Source organism: Anastrepha obliqua, chromosome 3 (assembly GCF_027943255.1).
Source record: "Anastrepha obliqua isolate idAnaObli1 chromosome 3, idAnaObli1_1.0, whole genome shotgun sequence".
Taxonomy (NCBI): Eukaryota; Metazoa; Arthropoda; class Insecta; order Diptera; family Tephritidae; genus Anastrepha; species Anastrepha obliqua.
Genome location: NC_072894.1, coordinates 72,096,275 through 72,115,546, shown reverse-complemented (window position 1 = coordinate 72,115,546; position 19,272 = coordinate 72,096,275). Strand labels below are relative to the sequence as shown.

The window sequence follows — 19,272 nt, the reverse complement described above, 5'->3', positions numbered from 1 at the left end:
AGGTAGTTTGGTAAAATGTGCAAAGTTGGTGAATAACCCCGCCATATTTCAAAAAGAAAACGTGATATCTCCCGTAAATATCAAACAAAACGACTTGAATTTGATACAAAAAAACCTATACAAATGTATACGCCAAAGATAATATAATATTTTGAAAACAATAACGACTTAATCATACACTCTCACACTTCGTTCATTTATTACTCTCCATCTCTTTTAGATAAGACAGAAATATTGTTGAAATCGAAAAGCCACGCCCACTTTTGTATATGTTATTTAAAATACGGTCCGAACCGAATTTATCCTTCCTTACGTGTTTTAATGCATTTTAATAAGAAAAGTTTCACAGGCTTAATACATTGCCCATGCTTTTAGAATTTCATCATTTTATAGAAAAAATGTATTAAGCCAGATTTATTATTTTTTGACGTGATAACGTCTTATAATTCGATTTAGCCGGCTGCACGCACGAAAAAATGTGTCGTTATCTTGCACAATCGTCGTTATCTTGCTCATGCGTCGTTACCTTGCTTGAACTGCAAGCGAGAGCTCGGAACGAACGCACAATCGGCCCCCACACTCGGCAACGTTCGACATCTGGCTCCCTCCTACTGGAGTGAGGATATATATGTACATATGTATATGCGCATATGTATATAAATTCACATATGTATTTGTAATTGCATATGCCTTCTTCCTGTGTGCATGGTAATGAACCATTTCTCTGTTGAGAATAGGACGATGAGAGGAAATGTAGGAAATATGAAAGGGAGTGTTCCGAGTGTAATGTTTCTTGAAAAAGTCAAATCGATGATGGTGCCTCTTCGTGTTGTTGACTTATTAACGTCTGATGAACAATCGAAATTGAACATATCTTTCATGAATTTGATAAATGTTTCGTAATTTTCACGTTTGTGTAAATGTAACTTGACCTATTCCATTGCGATTCGATTTACCTCCTTCTCTATATCCATACAAAATATCTAGCAAACAAATAAAATTAAAATTTTCTTTGAAAAATGCAACCATTCCATCAGTATTTTCTTATGACGTTGTCACGTTAAACTATCGTCAGTAAACCGACTTTACAGACCATGATTCAATCATGTTTACAGACAACCTCTTTTTTTTTGTGTTTTTTAAGGGGTTAGGGGTAGTCAGAGGCCCGAAAAAATGATGATTTTCACGAATTTTTTTTTGCTACTTAATTAATTTATTTAACAAAAATAAAAAGATAGCATAAAAACATCATGTTTTAACTTGACTTCACCAAAATTTCAAAAAAAAAAAATAATAATTGCAAAAGTTATCGCTGTTTGTGTGAAGCCCGTTTCTCCAGAAGTCCCTTGCGGTGAACATCACAAGTCCTTGCAGATTCATCTAAAACCAATCGGACAAGAAAAATTAGTTTTATTAATAGATAATCTTGTGCCTGATCGAAGCTTTTTTTTTTTCAAAATGAACAAAATGGCGGCCTCAGAAAATTTTTTCCAGATTTTAGAAGAAAAAACCAACAGTTAATTGTTAAAAAAAATCGAAATTTTTGAAAAAAAAAAAATCCTTCGATCAGGCACAAGTTTTTTATGTTTTTCAAAAGCTGTATAAATTTTATTGAAATCTACGTAGCGGTTTTTAAGTTACAGTGTTCACCAGTTTGAAAAACATAGTTTTGAGAAAAACGCATTTAAAGTTTTGCTATCGGCTCCGGAGCGGCCGAGCGCCCTTTGTTAATTGTTGAATAACTTGAAAAGTATTTGTCGGATTCACTTCAAATTTTTACACAATATTTTTAAAACATTATACTTTAAGAAAATGCAAAAAAAAATCGATTTTTTGAAAATTCTGACTACCCCTAACCCCTTAAGAACGATGAAGTTTTTCTTCTATATATAAAGAATGAAAAGAAAATTCTGTTACAACACTAATCAAAGAATTTAATATTAAGCCATTGTGAATTCACAGAGTAGCGGCACAATCAGCTGTCATTCTACTCATAGATAAAATTCGAACATCTGTCTACCGTTCTGACTAAAAATACTGATCGGCTGGTATGAAAGATTCATCCTAGTTTTTAATTTGAATTAAATATTTGTGGACTATGTATTCCAAAAGGACATTAGCGGCCCTGTTTACTCATCACAGTATCCGGACAACGAAACGCTGGATCCACGATGAGATCCGTGTACGTTTCGCGCCCAGCCCAACAGGTTAGTTTGGAAGGATTAACGAACTAGAATAGTAAATTTATAACTGAAACATTTTCCAAGGTTACCTGCATTTGGGCGGACTGCGCACAGCCTTATATAATTACTTATTTACACGAAATAAAAATGGTAAATTCCTACTTCGCATAGAGGACACAGATCAAACAAGGCTTGTGCCAGGAGCAACAGAAAGTTTAATTGAAGATTTGCTATGGGCAGGCATACAGATTGACGAGGGCCCAGGTTTTGGTGGCGAGTGTAGTCCATATGTGCAAAGCGAGCGAAAGCAGATTTATCTGTTAGTCGAAAAATATATTTTCCAGTATTAAAATAATTTTAGAGATCTTGCAGAGAAGCTGTGCGTGAACTGCTTGAGAACGACACTGCCTACCGCTGCTTTTGTACCGAACGTCGGCTAGAATTGCTACGTAAAGAAGCAATTCGAACGCGGCAAGTTCCACGCTATGACAATAAGTGTCGGTACCTAACGCCGCAGCAAATCGCCGTATTGTTGGCTAAGAAGACACCATACTGCATACGATTCAAACTAACGGCGCATGAGGAACCGCTGCAAGACTTAATATATGGTCCCGTTTCGCACAACGTTAGTGAAAACGAAGGTGATCCTGTTATTATGAAGAGCGACAACTTTCCCACATACCATTTTGCGAACGTGGTAGATGATCATATGATGGGAGTAACACATGTTTTTCGCGGCGTTGAATGGCAGATATCAACGACAAAGCATTTACTGCTGTACAAGTGAGTGTGGCAGATTTGTAAGGAAATACCACATAACTCTGGTTTATTTATATCTAATAGAGCTTTCAATTGGCAACCGCCATTATATGGCCATCTTCCATTGTTAGTCAATCACGATGGCACAAAATTGAGTAAACGTCAAGGTGACATTGGTATCAAGCATTTCCGGGATAAAGGGTATTTCTCGGAGGCAATCGTAAACTATGTTGTCAGTGCTGGTGGCGGATTTGAACACACGCCTGGGCAAAAACAACAAATATATTCGATAGATGAACTGGCACAACAATTTAACATTGAGCGTGTAAATTCACATCCCAGCCGTTTGAATCCGGATTTACTAAATGATTTTAACCAACTTCATATACTCAAAATGCTGCAAAGCAAAGAAAATACTGAAGATTTGGTGCGTCGTGTAAAAGCGTTGGTGCGACAAGCTTATCCCAAGGAGTAAGCCAATGATGTGATGGTTAAGGAGAAGCATGAAATTGTATGTTTTTTTATTTTTTGTAGGCAAAACCTTGATTTAGATGACCAGCACATTGAGAATGTTTTAAAATGGGCGGCTAAGCGTTTGACATTCATTCAAGATTTAACCGCGACAAAGCTCAGTTTCCTTTGGGTTCGACCTGCTGAGTTCAAATTCAAGACTATTTCAAATGGTAAGAACTAACATACGGAATAATTATAGTTCTAAATGAAACCAATTTTGCTTTTAGATCAAATGCAATCTCTGATAGAGAACTTAGTAAGCATAGAATTCACAAAAGATAATCTGAATCAAAAACTGAAGGAATTCGCGGATGAAAATAATCTCAAATTTGCTACGTTTATGAAAACACTGCGTTCAGCTTTAAGTGGTTTAAAGGTTACAAGCTTTTCTTTATTAATTTTAAAAATTGTTTTGAAATCAGCGATATACACTATCTCAAAATTGCAGGAAGGTCCCGGCGTTGCAGAGATGATGGACATTCTTGGAAAAGATTCTGTGTTACAACGTCTTAGAAGCAACACTAATTTTAAAAGTAAGGAAGCAGCAACCAAAGTCGGGAAAAAATCATAGCCCATAATTCATGCTTTTTTCTGTTAGCATACCTAATTCTGTAAATAAAAGTTAATTCCTATTTAAGAAAAAAACATTAAGATTTTGTTCATCGAATAATAATTCATTATTGTATACGCTTTGAGGCGAATATTTTTTTGATTATACACGTAGTCATAAGTTAATTTATATGAATAGTACACTTATAATGATTCACATTTAAGGATTAGAAGTATTCAGCTATATATACGAATATGGTTTGAAAAAGGAAAATATTCCGTGGATCACATCTCCCCTTCTATTTCAAATTTAGCGATTCGTTCTAATAATGGAGAAATAGGGTTAGTTATTGCATATTTATTTCTATTTTTAATCTTCCAAATCCACATAAAGCTTCCTGCCATCCGTTTGCTTCCTCTCATGCTGTTTAACTAAAATCTCGATTGGTAAGTATAATCGGTGCCACCAAGCTCCAGCCGTATATGAAGACGCCGAGCCAGCTGGATATTATTTTGATCCACATAGAAGCCGCGTTAGCGTTGAATAATTCTATGTCAGAATTCGGTCTGGCAGGAAAAGTAAAAAGTCGGTTGTACACATGCGTAGCTAACAATAATGCACGTTATGCTTACTTGTACCAGTTGGTAAGAGTCATCATAATATAGAGGGAAGCACATACAAACACAATATGAAACATAGACCAGGAATATGTAACGCCTTCATTTTCGTTATCGGTTGCACCTTTGCCATCACCCTGTCCGGCTTCTGAATCTGAGAGGTTTTCTGTTAAGACTATGTTAGTGTATTTGAAAAAGCATTTTAATTGTAAATACATATAATATACAAAATATGAAAGAAATTAAAATGAACCGAAAGAAAACCAAATCCATTGCACCGATGTTTACACCGTTAGTTTCGTATGTTGGGTGTTAGTTCATTGTGGATGTACATTACATTAAAGGTGACCGAAAGTGGCAAATTATAAAGAAATAAAATGAAAGAAGAAAAGACTCTTAGCAAATTTCAATAAATTTAAAACTGTATTTACAGTGTGAATAGTTGAAGTGCCGCAATGATCATGAATTGTGAGAATGCAAAAGAGGTGGAATTTTAATGGTGCCAAAAATGGTTAAGTTGTAATATTGGGTAGTCTAAAAAATTCCGTAACGATACACAATTTGTTTACTAATACTATTCTACTGTTAACAATTAATGACAATGAAGAAAAATTTAAATCGAGGTGGCTAGAATCCATAAATAGAAATGTTTGCCATTGATGATAGACAGAAACAGAATTTGGCAGAAAATATATGATGCCGCTAACATAAAGCCAAGATATTGCACCCCTTGCGCACTATAGCCGTGTTCGATAACGAAAAATGTGTCGTTAACGCCACAAAATTATCCATCACTCAAAAATTGCGAGAGCAAAGTGACAGTTTTTGCAAGAGAGACGCTTCTTTTACGCTGGCAAAAATGATCCTTTACGAAAACATATGACCTGCAAGGATATGCCTGACCTTTTTGTAAACACACAAATTATTTTTTTACAGAATTTGGTACTTTGTACACATTTGCCTTTGCCATTTGAAATTTACCGTTTATAGTCAGAAATGCTGAAATGGAAAATGTGCCAACAAAAAACCTGAGAATATAAAATATATTTGTGGTGATATTTGCCGTGTTTTTTTCCGGGTATATGTATCTGAGCTTAAAACTTGTATGAAGCCCCACAGTTTTATCTGAGCGTACGAAGTAGTTGCAGACGAAATTGGCGCTTCCAAGTATTGTTATGCAGTCACAAGTTATCACGTTTTGGTGTTCATGCACCCACTTGCAAAGTACGCGTAATTGAGAGAGCAAAGTGACATTTCATTTTGAGGGGAAGTTGCAAGTTTTTACTGGATCAATTTTTACTCGTAAGAATTTGCAAGTGAGATGCAACTGTTGATCGCAAAGTAAAAATAAACACGAATTAAAATTTGCGAATTGCCATTACCTATGGAATGTTCTTCATTAGACAGCGATGATGAAATAAAGCAAATTATTGTGGACAAAATGAAATCATGTGATTCCGAAGCTCATTTTTTTATTTGCTCAAGTGAAAACATTTTTAATTTTTGTAATTTTTCCTGTCAACTATTTAATCAGCTGTTCGTAAAACTTGCAAATTGTTACTGGTTTTGCGTTCATGTATTTTTTGATTTTTTTCTCGTTGAGAGAGAATTCTCGGAAATTAAGTTACTGGATAAATTTTACGTGAACATTTCGCTCGTAAAGCTCAAAAATTCTTGGGCTACCCAATATAATCTTTGAAAAATATTTGTATGATATAAATTTGATGCTTAATTAAAAGTTGGTCAAAAATTGAAAGCTGAGAAAAGCTTATGAAGCTGAAAATATGATTTAAAACTAATCAACTCACCACGCTTTTCGCCATCATTATTGATTTTGGAAACTTCAACAGCCGAGCTAATGCAATTGTAGAGAATGCAGAATAACCAAACGACCAAGCCAATAATATTTGTCGTATCGAAAGTCACTTTGGAATTGTGTGTTGGGGGCGAAGTAGTCGTGTTGCCAGTTGTAACACCATTTATAACGCCATACATTCCAGGATTGCATTCTTTCTCTATTAAAAGAGATAACAAACGAAAGCTTAAAAATAGATTTTAGTAGTTACAGTATTTCGATGTAACCTGGATTGTTAGCGACTGCAGACCAGGTCAAGTAGATAGTGTAGATAGTAACAAGCGAACTTTGCAAAAGCCCTGAGTGTGGTAAACGATCTTGCACAGCTGGCAAAACTGACAAAACGCTCACAATCAGGCAAAGTATAAGATTGAAGCTGATAAAGAATTTGTTGAGACCGCAACCATCTGACTATAAAAGAATATAGAAAACAATTATCGCAGAAAGTTTAGCGGGAAAAGAAATAGTCTTAAACTATTATTCGAAATTTTAAAACTTACATGTGTAAAGTAGATGTACAACAAAGAAATGCCTACAATTGATAATGCATAGCTTGCAAGTGTAACTCCGACCAATGCATAAAAGTAGCCTCGATTATTTTCAGCATTTTCTGCAAAACAAAAAAAATAACGCTTTTAATATAAATCATTACGGTCCATTGTAATTTACTAACCAATCCAGTTTTCAGCCACCGAATGTGCAAAATCTACAATTATTACTAATTGTACCAATATAAATGCCAGTCCACCGATTAAACCTACCCACATCATTGCGGGCCCGAAGGAGCCATCAGGTATGAAAATGGCACCAATTGCCGCACCAAAGCAAATCAAAAATTTTAATCCCCAAAATTCATTTTGAATATGTGAACGCGGATCACGTGAACTCTTCACACCTAACATAATTAACGCCATTAACATGAAGAAACAGGCCAGTCCAAAACAAATGCGGTACACTGCCATATAACCGAGTGCATATTCACAGTCTACTTGTAGATTTCCAGAAAAAGTTGTCAATGCTTTGGAGCTAACCGTGGAAGTAGAATTAATGCAAAAAGGTAATTTTTTCAGCGTATCCTGTAATCCAGGCGAAAGTGCTATAGCACCTAACACAGTGCCCACCAGCAGCATGAAGGCGTACATGAAACGGGATGAAGTTGAGTTTTTACACGAAGGGCAGGCATTGCAACAGCAGCTCGCCGCTGTACCGGTGCAGCACAAAGCGCACTACAAGAAAAAAAAACATGAATAATTATTGGTCCACACGGGTATCGATGAACAAAACAGATTTCCAAGTAAACTCAGATGATGAACAATGATTGAGTTTGAATGTATGAGTGTATATAAAATTAACGAGAAGATATAAATAATTTAGTTACACATTATGTCACATAATATATTCAATTGCGAAGTATTGATTTTTGATTATTTCTACCAACTGAGAAAGAACGCAATTATTTTGCGTCGTATCGCGTTTTTTTTCGGTTGTATTTAACTTATATATTACCTGTGCTGCAGAGCACAATCCTAAAACTGCACCCATTTTATAATTTAATTTTCACGTTTAGATATTTCTTTCCTATTAAATATATTATCCAATAACTGCCCTTATTTAAGATTTTTTTCTTCGAATGTGAGTTTCTTCCAGCTGGTATCTTGCAATTTTTCCTTTGTTAATACAATGTCAACAAAATAAAAACAGAGCTGCATACGATTATGAATGAATGCAATTTCGAACTCAACGCAGCTCACAAGCAGGGTTGATTTTTCGATGCAATTATACTTTTTCAATATAATGACAGTAGTATGGTGTTCACATTGCTCCATAAACTCTAGTTTAAGGATATAAATATGTTAATAAACAACTGTCAAATTGGAGTGTTTAGGAAACTCTTTGTTTAATTTGCCATTTGTTTGTTTGCTTTCTCTTTTCTTCATTCTGCTGATATATTTATATAAATGCATATAACTATAAATATGACAGTGTATGGACACATTTTTAAAAGTGGTGACTGGGCTAATGGATTTTGAGTTCCTAGATCGAACAAGTATTGAAACACCGCTTAGAATAACTGACGATGAAATACTCATAAAATCGTAAGTTTTGCTCTCATAGACTAGAAATTTTTACCCAATATTCTTGTTCGTCAATGTCAAATAAAGGTGAGTACGACCATTTGACAGCGGTTACAAGCAACGCCGTCACAAACGTTAACTCATTTGCCATCGAAAGTAAACCAACAGCTACTATTTCGTATGTTTATACATTGCAAACGGTTGGTATTTGAAATGTTTAATTAAATTGCCGTTATAGCCCCGATTACGTAAGCTAAACAGCTACTTTCAAAATCGCAGGGAGACGGTTAACGGTTCGATGTTGGCTACACCTTATGATAATTTTCACTATACACCTGCAGCTTTAAATGTTTTCTAAGATAAGTCGGCTTTAGAATAACCAGAAACACGTAATACTGGAATGGTAGGTTTCACTAAGGCATGTTTAATTTGTTTTTAAGTCTAGGCCAACAGTATCCAAAAATCGTATACTTCTTCGTGCTTAACTCCCAAACCATATTTAAAAAGCGAAATTTCCCATACAAAATTTCTCTCCCAAAATCTGGGATTATAAAATCCTAGATAATAATTATACTTTTTGGCATACAACCCTGTGTTTCCTGTGTAAAAGATCATTATTTTTACGCGTGTAAAGAAAAACATTAAAATAAAAACTAAATAAAATGGATGCCGGTAAAGAAAACAGGTTTGTAGACATAATTCTAATAAAATGTTTGTTAGGTATTATTAACTATGCATTCATATAACAGAAAAAAGGGTGTGCCCATAAACGCGTGCCCTCTTATCACTTATTATAAAATGTAATATCGAATTTCCAATGCGTTTTGCTGCCATAATTTTTTGAAACCTCAGTAAACGTCGTTTACGGATTTCCTCCAACTTTTTATTATTAGCAGCCAAGTGCGTAACTATTTCTTCTCCATGTCGTTTTTTAATATCGTTAATAATAATTCAATTAACTATTCCTTCTCCTTGTCTTTTCATAGTATCGTTAATAATAATCAAACAAACCAAAAACATCGAAATATTCCACTAAAATAATTTATATGAAGAGAAAACTTTCACAACAATATTGACAGCTGATTGTCGATTTTGCAGGTAATCTGCCATATGTGTACGGGCAGATTAATTTTGTGGATTTATTGGTGATTAATGCATATGTAAACGTACTTTAAGTTTCAGTTTCCTAAATTATAGTTTTGTAGCTATTTTTAATAAAATTTCTCCAAATAAACTCTACAGAACTGATTTTTCGAAGGAATATAAAGCATAAGGGAACGCGTCAAAGCGAAAATAAAGACTATACAATTATATTCGGTACGTAAAGGTACCCCGTACAACACTAACCACCTATTCGAATGCCCCCTTAAACCCACTCACCTGACAACCCCTCCTTATGGACACAACCCGTCGGAACATCATGTTTTTTAGGCCTACCATATAGATGATGACTATCGTCGCAGTATACAGAGCTCTGGCACAAAAAGGAAATTCTAAAATATTGGACAAACATATTGTATCAATGTGTTATGCATGTCGATGTTCCGAATAAGTGCCGACGAAAGTTTCCCTATATGAACGCTGTCTAATTATGCATCTGTTCTCACTCAAACTGTTTCCACTCTTGCTCTCCTCTTTTGCTTTTCGCAAAACAGCTGATTGTTGTCTAATTAGACATTTTCTTGCGTAAGCTCTTTTGCTTATTTTAAAACAATTGTTTAATGACTTCTCTCATCTATCATTATTGCATTCCCAAATTATGAGTATTTTAAAACGCTTTTCTGGGTATTAATTAATTATTGTGTTGGGGTTTGCTGGTAAATTATTTGCATATTTTTATCTACAAACTATCCACGGCATTAGCTTCCAGAATCCTTGCCAATAGCCGGTCGCAAGCAATATACAAAGCTAAAGAAGCGTTCACAGATTATCAACAAAGTCGCTGTACTGATACGTTTTGTATATACATTCATACACACAATTGAGTCGCCAAGTACGTTGAGAACGCGCGGCATCCACTTTAACGTTCTGCTGCTCTTTGCTATATTCTCAGTCTGCTCGAGCAATACTGCTGCGCGGTTGGTTTTTTATTAGACATAATCATAACCTATTACCTAATTGAGAACAAAATGTCTAAATCTGTGTACGAAGGTGTTGAAAAGGGACCAGCCATTGAGGTGTTTGCCCTAAATCGCTCATTTTTGGAGGATACCGATCCTAAAAAGACTAATCTCGGAGTGGGAGGTAAGTTGCAATAGTTAATAGGTTGAATAAAGTAATATAAAGGTGAATGCACTCGAAGCAACAATTGTCTTGTCAGCAAACTCTACCAAAAAAATGAAGTGTAATTTAATGACCAAAGTAGTAAAGGAATAGTAGTGCTGGAATTTGCCCTCCACGAAATCGCATAAGGTATTGATTTGTTGATAAATGAAGTGCTTGTGTGATTGAACTGCAATTACAAGCAAAGTTTTGGAAAAAAATTTTATGGAATCATTGCTCAAAGGTCAAATTGAAGGTCGTATCCACTGTGCTAAGTGCAATATGCCGATAAGAGGCGTGTGCAGTGCAGCTTTCAAAGTTGTCTCTACTTCTTTGCTATACAAAATATTAAAAGTTTGGTGCACTACACATTATGCATATAAGATTTCGCAAGCGAAGATTAAATAAATAAAATCATCTACTACTCATCTACTGAGGAAGGATAACTAGATCAATAATTGAAATCTTATTAAAAGTTGATGGTTACATATACACACCTACATACATATGTACATGCGTAAGTGGTGTTCAAATTACATATCATCGATCATTGGTGGAGAAACCCCGTTGGTGTTTCCTATTTTACTAAATGTAGCTGGAAATTTTAACTCGTATACCCCTCTCGACCACATTTTATAGAGATTATGATGTATCAGGCATGTGCTGCAATTCATTTTCACATGAAATTCTTATCGAAAACGTGCTGATATGTGTTGAATGTCATTGTTCCGTTTTCGTTCTCAAACATTAAATTGCAACGATTTGGTATGTTCCAGAAATCGAAATCACATTTTTCTTAATTTTTAAATCGCTAAGCAGGAATTAGGCGTAATTTGTAAAAAACTGCAGAAAATACTAGAAATGTAATCGTCCCTGATATTTGATGCTGCAGTTTGAGAACTGCCGTAATTTTATATTAATTTTTTTTCCGATTACATCTTCTAAAAATGGGTCAATGGTATCATCATCATTCGCCAAGTCGACATATGTATATTGTCTGAAGTAAAAGTAGTAGAATACGTTAATAATTTTAACAACTTTTTGTGGGGTATATGGCTAAATAGTTTGCAAACGACTTTTAAGCACTCAATTTATTCTTTTAACGATGTAACGAACTTGTGAATGTTGCAAACTACAATGCAAGAGATGTGGTGACCAATTTCATAATTAGATAACCGGTTTATACTAGAGAAACTTAGCACAAGAGATTCACAGCTCACATATCTGGCACAATGCTCATTTTGTGTATAAGTAGTATGAAAGAAATTATTTAACTAATCATTGCATTGACTCTAAAAAAACCTTTTCAATTGTTATTGTTAAATATTAATTGTCACGAGGTTTTACAAATTTAATGTGCCTCCCATGAATCTGCGCTGAAAATATGTATGAAGCAATAAGAGCACAGTTATATCTGCGCTTATGAAATAGTTGCGGATAAAATCAGCTTCTTCATGGGCTACAGGCAGTTGACCCAGGGATGACGTTACTAAGGTTATTAAATTTGTGAAGAAATTCAGGAGCGAACTGGACAATAAAGTAAGCTGGAGTACACGTGCGCTCCAAGCAAACTCCAAGAGTGTACCCTACACTGGTATACAGTTGGCTCGTAGACACCTGAAGGCATAGGTGCTGGGACCATAACAAAGCGGAATGTGCCGATGGGTAGTTTTCCCACCATCTTCCAAGCGGTAGTACATGCCATATGTCTATTTGCAGAGATCAACGTAGACTGAGTAACAGTCAGTCGGCACCCAAGGCGTGGTCTTCCTTTGAGTTTGAGCTCTTATTAGTTCCGGGGTCCCAGGACATATGGATATAACTGGGAAAAAGTAGCAGGTGCATTGCCTAGAGAGGCTGCGGCCTTGTTATAAATAGGATCCAAGTCGTTCCTTGCCATGAAGCAAATGACTTAATGTATACCATTGCAACAGCAGTTGCAGTAACAGTGTCCGTCTTAAGGGAATAGTAATGTTTTCGGGGAGGAAACAGCGTGTAACACAAGGGCTGAAAAGTCACGGGCCCAAGAAAGGTTTTTTGTTCGAAATTGGCTTTATTCGTAAACGTAATTCCCATCAAGAACAACGCAATCATTCCAGTGACGTTCTAATATTTTAATAGCACTTTTGTAGGACGATTTATCTTTTGCCTCAAAATATGCCTCAGTTTCAGCGATAACAAATGCTCATGGAATACAAAGTCAACACGTCTTTTGATACAGGGTAGGCCATTTAAAGCGGGCCCATTTGTTTCTGAAAAAAAACATTGAAAAAAACATTTTTTTTGTGTTGATATGAAAAATCATTTATTTTGATTCAAGGAGATTTGTTCCAGCTAGTTTTTGAAAATGATATCCTTCAAATGTTTGCCTCTGGCCTTGATGGCCAAATGTGTCCTTTTTTCGGCGTTTTCCATCGTTTTGGCCAATATTTCGGCCGGTATGGCGGCGATTTCGCGTCGGATATTGTTTTTAAGTTGAGTTAGAGTCCTTGGCTTGTTGATGTATACCTTGGATTTCAGATAACCCCACAAATAAAAGTCCGGTGGCGTCAAATCTGGTGATCTCGGTGGCCACGGAAAATCACCATTTTTCGAAATCAACCTTCCAGGGAATAATCAAGCCGTTTCGGGTAATCAGCCGGGTTTAATTTTTGTGCCATTTGAATTTTGTACGGAAACATTTTCAAATCGATGCGAATTATGCGCCTGAGTGTTGTCCTGGCGATGCCTAATTCCTGAGAACGACGATAACTCGATGTTCGCGGAGCCTCCTCAACACTGGCTCGTACAGCCTCGATATTTTCAGCAGAACGTCGTGTACGTTGTCTGGATGCGTGGCTGGTATTGCTGAGACTACCGTGGTTAATAAATTTTGCGTATAAACGCTGTAAAGTGCTTTTGGATGGCGCACTTTTAACTTTATTTTTTTTTTTTAAACGCACGTTGAGTTTTCACAATTGAGAAGTTATTTTGGATGTAAAGCTGAATTATTTCAGCGCGTTCTTTTGGAGTGTACTGCTCCATGGTAAAAATTGTCTTGGACTGACGCTTCCAACGCGCTATGTCATTAGTCGATCTGACGTTCCTGTCAAAAGTTATAGGGTTGCCAGATGGGCCCGCTTTAAATGGCCTACCCTGTATCTTTACGATGTCACCTATCATTCGAAACGATTTTGTGGTGTTACCGCCATTATCGGTGTCTCTTCGCTTGAATGGTATTTTTTGCTTTCAAGAAGCAGTGTAAAGTTAAAACACGAAATTCTGCTACAACAACGAAATTCTTTTTGATCCATTTTGAATATAACAAAAATAAAGTCACTCTAAGCAAAATAACTCAGAGCTGTTTTTTTAGGGTTAGTAGTAACTAAAAAGAGGTGCATTTAATAAAACAAGTGCCGTCTACGGGTTAGGCCGGGGACTTTGGAACTTTGATTATGCCTTTGCCATCAGCATAAAATCGGAACAACCCACTAGAGTTCACAGTAAAACGCCATCACTTTTCGGGAGAATGGCTATTTTTCAGGTTGAATTGAAAATAAATAAACTGAAATAAATAAAAGAAGCGGTAATGATATAATGCTCTGAAAAGACGCGAACCAATTACATTAATTGACAGTCATGTAGAGCAGAATGAATAGATTTCTATGAAGGGCTTGACGTTGTTTTTATATATATATATATATGTATATATATGGCAGAAATACACTCGGAGGTTTGCTATTGCCTGCTGAGGGGCGACCGCTATTAGAAAGATTTTTTTCTTTATTTTTGTAGTTTCACCGAGATTCGAGCCTACGTTCTCTCTGAATACCGAATGGTAGTCTCGCACCAACCCATTCGGCTACGGCGGCCGCCAGTTAAATTTAATTAATAACTGTTAATAATAGTTTATAAAGAGAAAAACATATGGAAATTTGCTTTTGTTGTTGTTGCACAGCTTACTAGACTCTATCTGTGCGATGTAGTCAGCGGTAGTCTTAGTCGAACTCATCTAACGGTAGGCCCAGAAAACGTGCTGTCTCGACAGGTTGGGTCCAAAGCGAAAGGGGTGTTAGGTGATTAGGTTTAATAGGGCATGTGAATAGGTGGCTAGTGCCGTGCGGTGTTCCTTCACATGCTGGACATATATTGGGTAGGTCGGTGTCGTTTCTGGATGGTACGTAGTTGTGCCACGGTTATGTGGGTCTCTCGGGGTAGCTGGAGCTATTCTTCTGCTGTGGATGGTGGTTGGACTCCAATTACGGCATATGCGAGTCGGGAGCTTAAGAAGGTGGTAAGGGTCTACGGACGAATGCCGTTTAGTGTTTGTCTGTATACTGGTTGCGGAAATTTGTTATAAGGAAAAAATAAGAAGGAAAAAGAAGAAAATATTCATTTGAAATGGAAATTGTTTGCATTTCGTATATGTACAGACTTACAGACGTACATATGTATATAGGTATGTATAATATCTATGTATTCTAAGTACAAATACAAAATTGAATAAATATGATACATTCTTCTGTGTTGTCAGCAGTTTTGTTTTTATTTTTAGATCTAGAAATAAATTTTTCTTGTTCATATATTTGCATAATACCTCTAAATATAAATACATATAGGTACGTAAATTCAAATACGCTTATGTCAATGCATACATGACAAAAGCATACATGTTTTTGGCATTGATCATGAAAAAGGGAAACCACGATCTAAAAAAACGGAGATAGTTTTCAAAATTCGTACACTGGTAGAATATATAATCTAGGATATACAAATTCGGGAGTATTTTCAAAATTTCAAATCTCGTTATTTTTAATATTGCATCTAAATATAAATATTATGTATAAACATACATATATGTATCTACAGGTGTGGAAGTCAATTCAAGTGTTATGTAAGCTTCCATACGTAAGTACTCTACATATTATATTTTTGGCATAGATCTTGAAAAAGTGAATATGCACATAAAAAATGTGGAAAAAGTAAATAATAAATTTAAAATATTGTAATTAAATTTCGTTTTTGCGCATTTATCGATCTGAACGTAGGTTATAAATCTTTTATATGCGCATGCCGATGTACACAGTTTCAATTATATTTGATACACTGCATATATTCATCTAAAAAATAAGTTTTCTCACAAAGCTTTAAATAACACTGACAACAAAAATCATTATCAAAAATCAAAGCGAATTTTGAGACTAAACATTTTTCAAACAATTCTGACTAAAAAGTTTGCAATTTTGATGAAAATTTGTTGAGTTTTTAAATTTTTGTGTAAAGTGTGAAACTTTGAGTTATTTGGGTTTTTTTTGTTATAAGATGAACTAAATTTTTGTAAGGAAATAAAAACAAATTAAATAAAACCTAAACAAATACGATAGTAAACACTTTGCAATATGTAGGTTCGATTATTGTGGACACAGGTGTGAGTATACAATCTAGTATATGCTTACATACATACATACCGGTTTTTGGACATCTCCAATACAACTAAATATTTTGTATTTATATATTGGGAAGAAATATTGTTGCGTACTTTATATAAACTCTTAGAAATGCGAGGTGATCGGTGTAGGGTATAACATTTCCTTTTATGCTTTCGCTGGAGGCGTTTGCTGCCTATAAAAAGTAAGTCACCCAGCTCACGTAACGTTAAGAGCAGAGTTTATACATATATGCAAGTGAAATGTATAAAGAAAACTAGGTATCTTGTTATTTTCTTTCGCATAGCATAAAAATTCCCAAAGCATTTGGAAGAGCGATGACTTGTCCCAAAATTGTAGTTCGACAATTCGAACAATGATATATCAACAAGAACTGTCTGAATAGAAGCAAACTTTGTTCCTTGATGAGACTTTTTGGTCCAAAATTATAAGAAGCCACCCACCAGCCGGAGTACGGTGTTTTCATAAGTCTAAAGGTTTTTCTCCGGTATGTCACTGGTGTTCATGGTCCCCACTGTTAGTTTACTACAATCCCACAGGTGTATGAAATGCTGCTGGCTAGCGACTATGTCAAAAGCCATCTCTTCCAAATCACTGATAAGATACAGGCGAACATAAAACAGCCACCGGACCCGTCAGAAAACAGACCGGCCATAAACGACACTCACCAAGAGTCCATTAACATCTTAATAAACTTTCGAAAAGTTCCGAACTCATTTTCGTGTTTCAAGTAGCGGTTTTAAAAATTCAAGCCAACAACTCTTGCAAAGCGAATTTTACAGCAATCTTCGTGCTGACAGGAGACTTGTAGAAAGGCAAACTAGCACTCCCTTCATCTTGGGGAAAATATAATATTTTCGTGAAAATCATTTCCAGATGTATTTTGTAGATCTTTATGTCTATACCCCACATCTACAAATGATGTAATTTATTTATTTATTTTTATTGTTATTTTATTTATTGGATTCCAATTTTATTACTTAGAAATTTGAAATCTGCAGAAATGTAGTTTTCCCTTGTTTTCTCTTCTTAAATGTATTGTTTTGTGCTCCATGCAACCGCTGCAGTTAGCAGTCATTGACACTTGCAAGTTTCTGGAAATTTCGCGTTCGCACAAGAATTTGCAGGCAACTCTCTTTGAGAGGGAATACTTTAAAAGTTTCAAGATTTTTGTTGCTTGCTAATTCCTACTGGCTAATTCTTACTAGTTCACATACGAGCATGTGCATCTATTCACGCCTGTATCTTAATTATGTGTTTCAAATATTGCGCTGCATTTAAAAGTCGATCATGCGTTCTTTTGCTGCTTCAGTTGCTTTGCTATTGAATGTAGAAATGATCGAGTTAACTGAATATTAATGAATGAAGAATTAATAAAGCCCAACAAGAAAATGCGATATTTTTCTGTTCACCAAAAAAAAAAAACCAAATCCCTTTGTGGTTGTATTGCCCTTGAATCTAAGAATACAAAAGCTAAAAAAGGTGTATTTAATATCTTCTCTAGGAACTGACTTGTGCACCCACATACTTGTAGATGTTAGTATGCATTTCGCCGAAGATAAATAAGACTCCATCGCATTGGTAACTTGGTAACATATAAGAGTGTTCATGAAGTCCCTAGTGGGACGGATAGATGTTTTTTACTTGAAAATTAGCAATACAGAATACAGAAGTATTTATAGATGTGTGAAGTAAGCATTATCAACGTGATGTTAAAAAGTACTCGAAGTTATATCAAACTAGAAAAGTACAACAACATAAAAAGTGTTAACACTTACGTGGGTTTTGGTTTTTATGGCCTTTTTAATGATAATGAATTGAAAAACATGAAAAAAATAAAAAATGAATTATGAAATGAAATACAGTATGTACATATAAACAAAGTGGCGTAAAATTAATCACCATATCGGAAGATTTATAATTTTTGCAAATGGTAGTCTAAATTTTAAACCATAATATTATCGGCAGTCGTGCACCTTAATTGACATACCTAAGTTTTAAATTGTCACTGGGCTTCACAAATACATTCTTTCAAAATATTATCGGGAATTGTTCATTTAAAAAGTGCGCGTTACACATGCTTGTATGCCTAATTTTTTGCTGTTGGTACAACTGTCCTCTATAATGTCGTAGAGTTTGAGCGTGATCTGTTGTTGTAGCAGCATAAACATTACCCATAATAACATAAGGGGAATGCTGCTGGAGTGACAGTCCTTGGCCGGATATAAATCAGGGTCGTTTCGGTAACGTAGAAGCGACTGTTGTGGAAACGCGCGTAATCTGTCAATTTGCTTGTTTTTGGCGTTTAATTATATCAGTCAACCGCAGGTGTGTTCTGCAATTTTCACTGTGAAAAAAAATATCGAACAAAGCATTTGTCTTAAATTGTGTGTTTTGAACGGGATTTCGTATGCCGAATTCTTCAAAATAATGCAGAAAGTCCGCGGCGAGTGTGCTTTATCAAAAACTGGGGTCTACGAGTTTTATAAGGCTTTTGCAGAGGGCCGAAAAGTCGTGGAAGATTTGACCCTGGTCGACCATCAACGTCTTCAACGGATGGAAACGTCGACAAAGTCAAGGAAATGGTGCTGAAAAACCATCATTTAAGTTCGACGGAGGTAGCTCGTGAACTGAGCGTGTCTCACGAATCAATTCGCAACATTGTACACCATCAGTTGGGCATGAGAAGCGTGGCTGCTCGACTCGTTCCAAGAGAGTTGAATTTCTTTCAAAAAATGCATCGCAAGAAGGTGGATGAAGGCATGCTTGAGCAAGTGAATTTGGACCCAACGTTTATCCAGCGCATCATAATAGGTGATGAGACGTGGGTAAAATTGCGCACGAAGTTGCTCCACTTGCTCTGGTCACAAATCAAGAGGGGCCACTTGACTACCCTCATTACAGCCCAGTCTCTTACATATTTGTTTTGGTCCATATTAAAAAAAAAAAGATTTTAATTTATTTACCATAAATTTTGCTTACCATTTGTTGTTACTTATTTTCTTTTTTTCGGTTTTCATGAATATCGCTTT

General features: G+C 35.6%; 3 protein-coding genes across 5 annotated transcripts in view; 2 read left to right on the top strand and 1 right to left on the bottom strand.

The window, feature by feature from the left end:
- Positions 1–1,991: 1,991 nt before the first annotated feature.
- Positions 1,992–4,094, top strand: LOC129240826 (probable glutamate--tRNA ligase, mitochondrial). Its single transcript, XM_054876837.1, has 7 exons — positions 1,992–2,207; positions 2,268–2,502; positions 2,556–2,966; positions 3,027–3,413; positions 3,477–3,625; positions 3,683–3,831; positions 3,904–4,094. The coding sequence occupies exons 1-7, from the start codon at positions 2,099–2,101 to the stop codon at positions 4,024–4,026; spliced, it is 1,563 nt and encodes a 520-aa protein (XP_054732812.1). The 5' UTR covers positions 1,992–2,098; the 3' UTR covers positions 4,027–4,094.
- LOC129240827 (serine incorporator 1) lies at positions 4,088–8,169 on the bottom strand. Of its 3 annotated transcripts, none has more exons than XM_054876841.1 (7): positions 7,984–8,169; positions 7,151–7,703; positions 6,978–7,087; positions 6,705–6,888; positions 6,431–6,637; positions 4,638–4,776; positions 4,088–4,571 (listed from the first exon to the last, which is right to left on the bottom strand). In XM_054876841.1, exons 1-7 carry the CDS (start codon positions 8,017–8,019, stop codon positions 4,433–4,435), a joined length of 1,368 nt encoding a protein of 455 aa, XP_054732816.1. In that variant the 5' UTR covers positions 8,020–8,169; the 3' UTR covers positions 4,088–4,432. The 3 variants fall into 3 exon arrangements, with proteins under 3 accessions (XP_054732816.1, XP_054732814.1, XP_054732815.1); XM_054876839.1 differs by having other exon boundaries at positions 4,638–4,797; positions 7,984–8,168; XM_054876840.1 differs by having other exon boundaries at positions 4,638–4,788; positions 7,984–8,168.
- A 2,138-nt stretch (positions 8,170–10,307) lies between these two features.
- The window catches only part of LOC129241266 (aspartate aminotransferase, cytoplasmic), a 34,732-nt gene continuing 25,767 nt past the window's right edge, over positions 10,308–19,272 (top strand). The window contains exon 1 of the mRNA XM_054877511.1: positions 10,308–10,796. Within this exon, the coding sequence (XP_054733486.1) occupies positions 10,682–10,796 (115 nt within the window). The 5' untranslated portion in view covers positions 10,308–10,681. The remainder of the gene's footprint in view (positions 10,797–19,272) is intronic.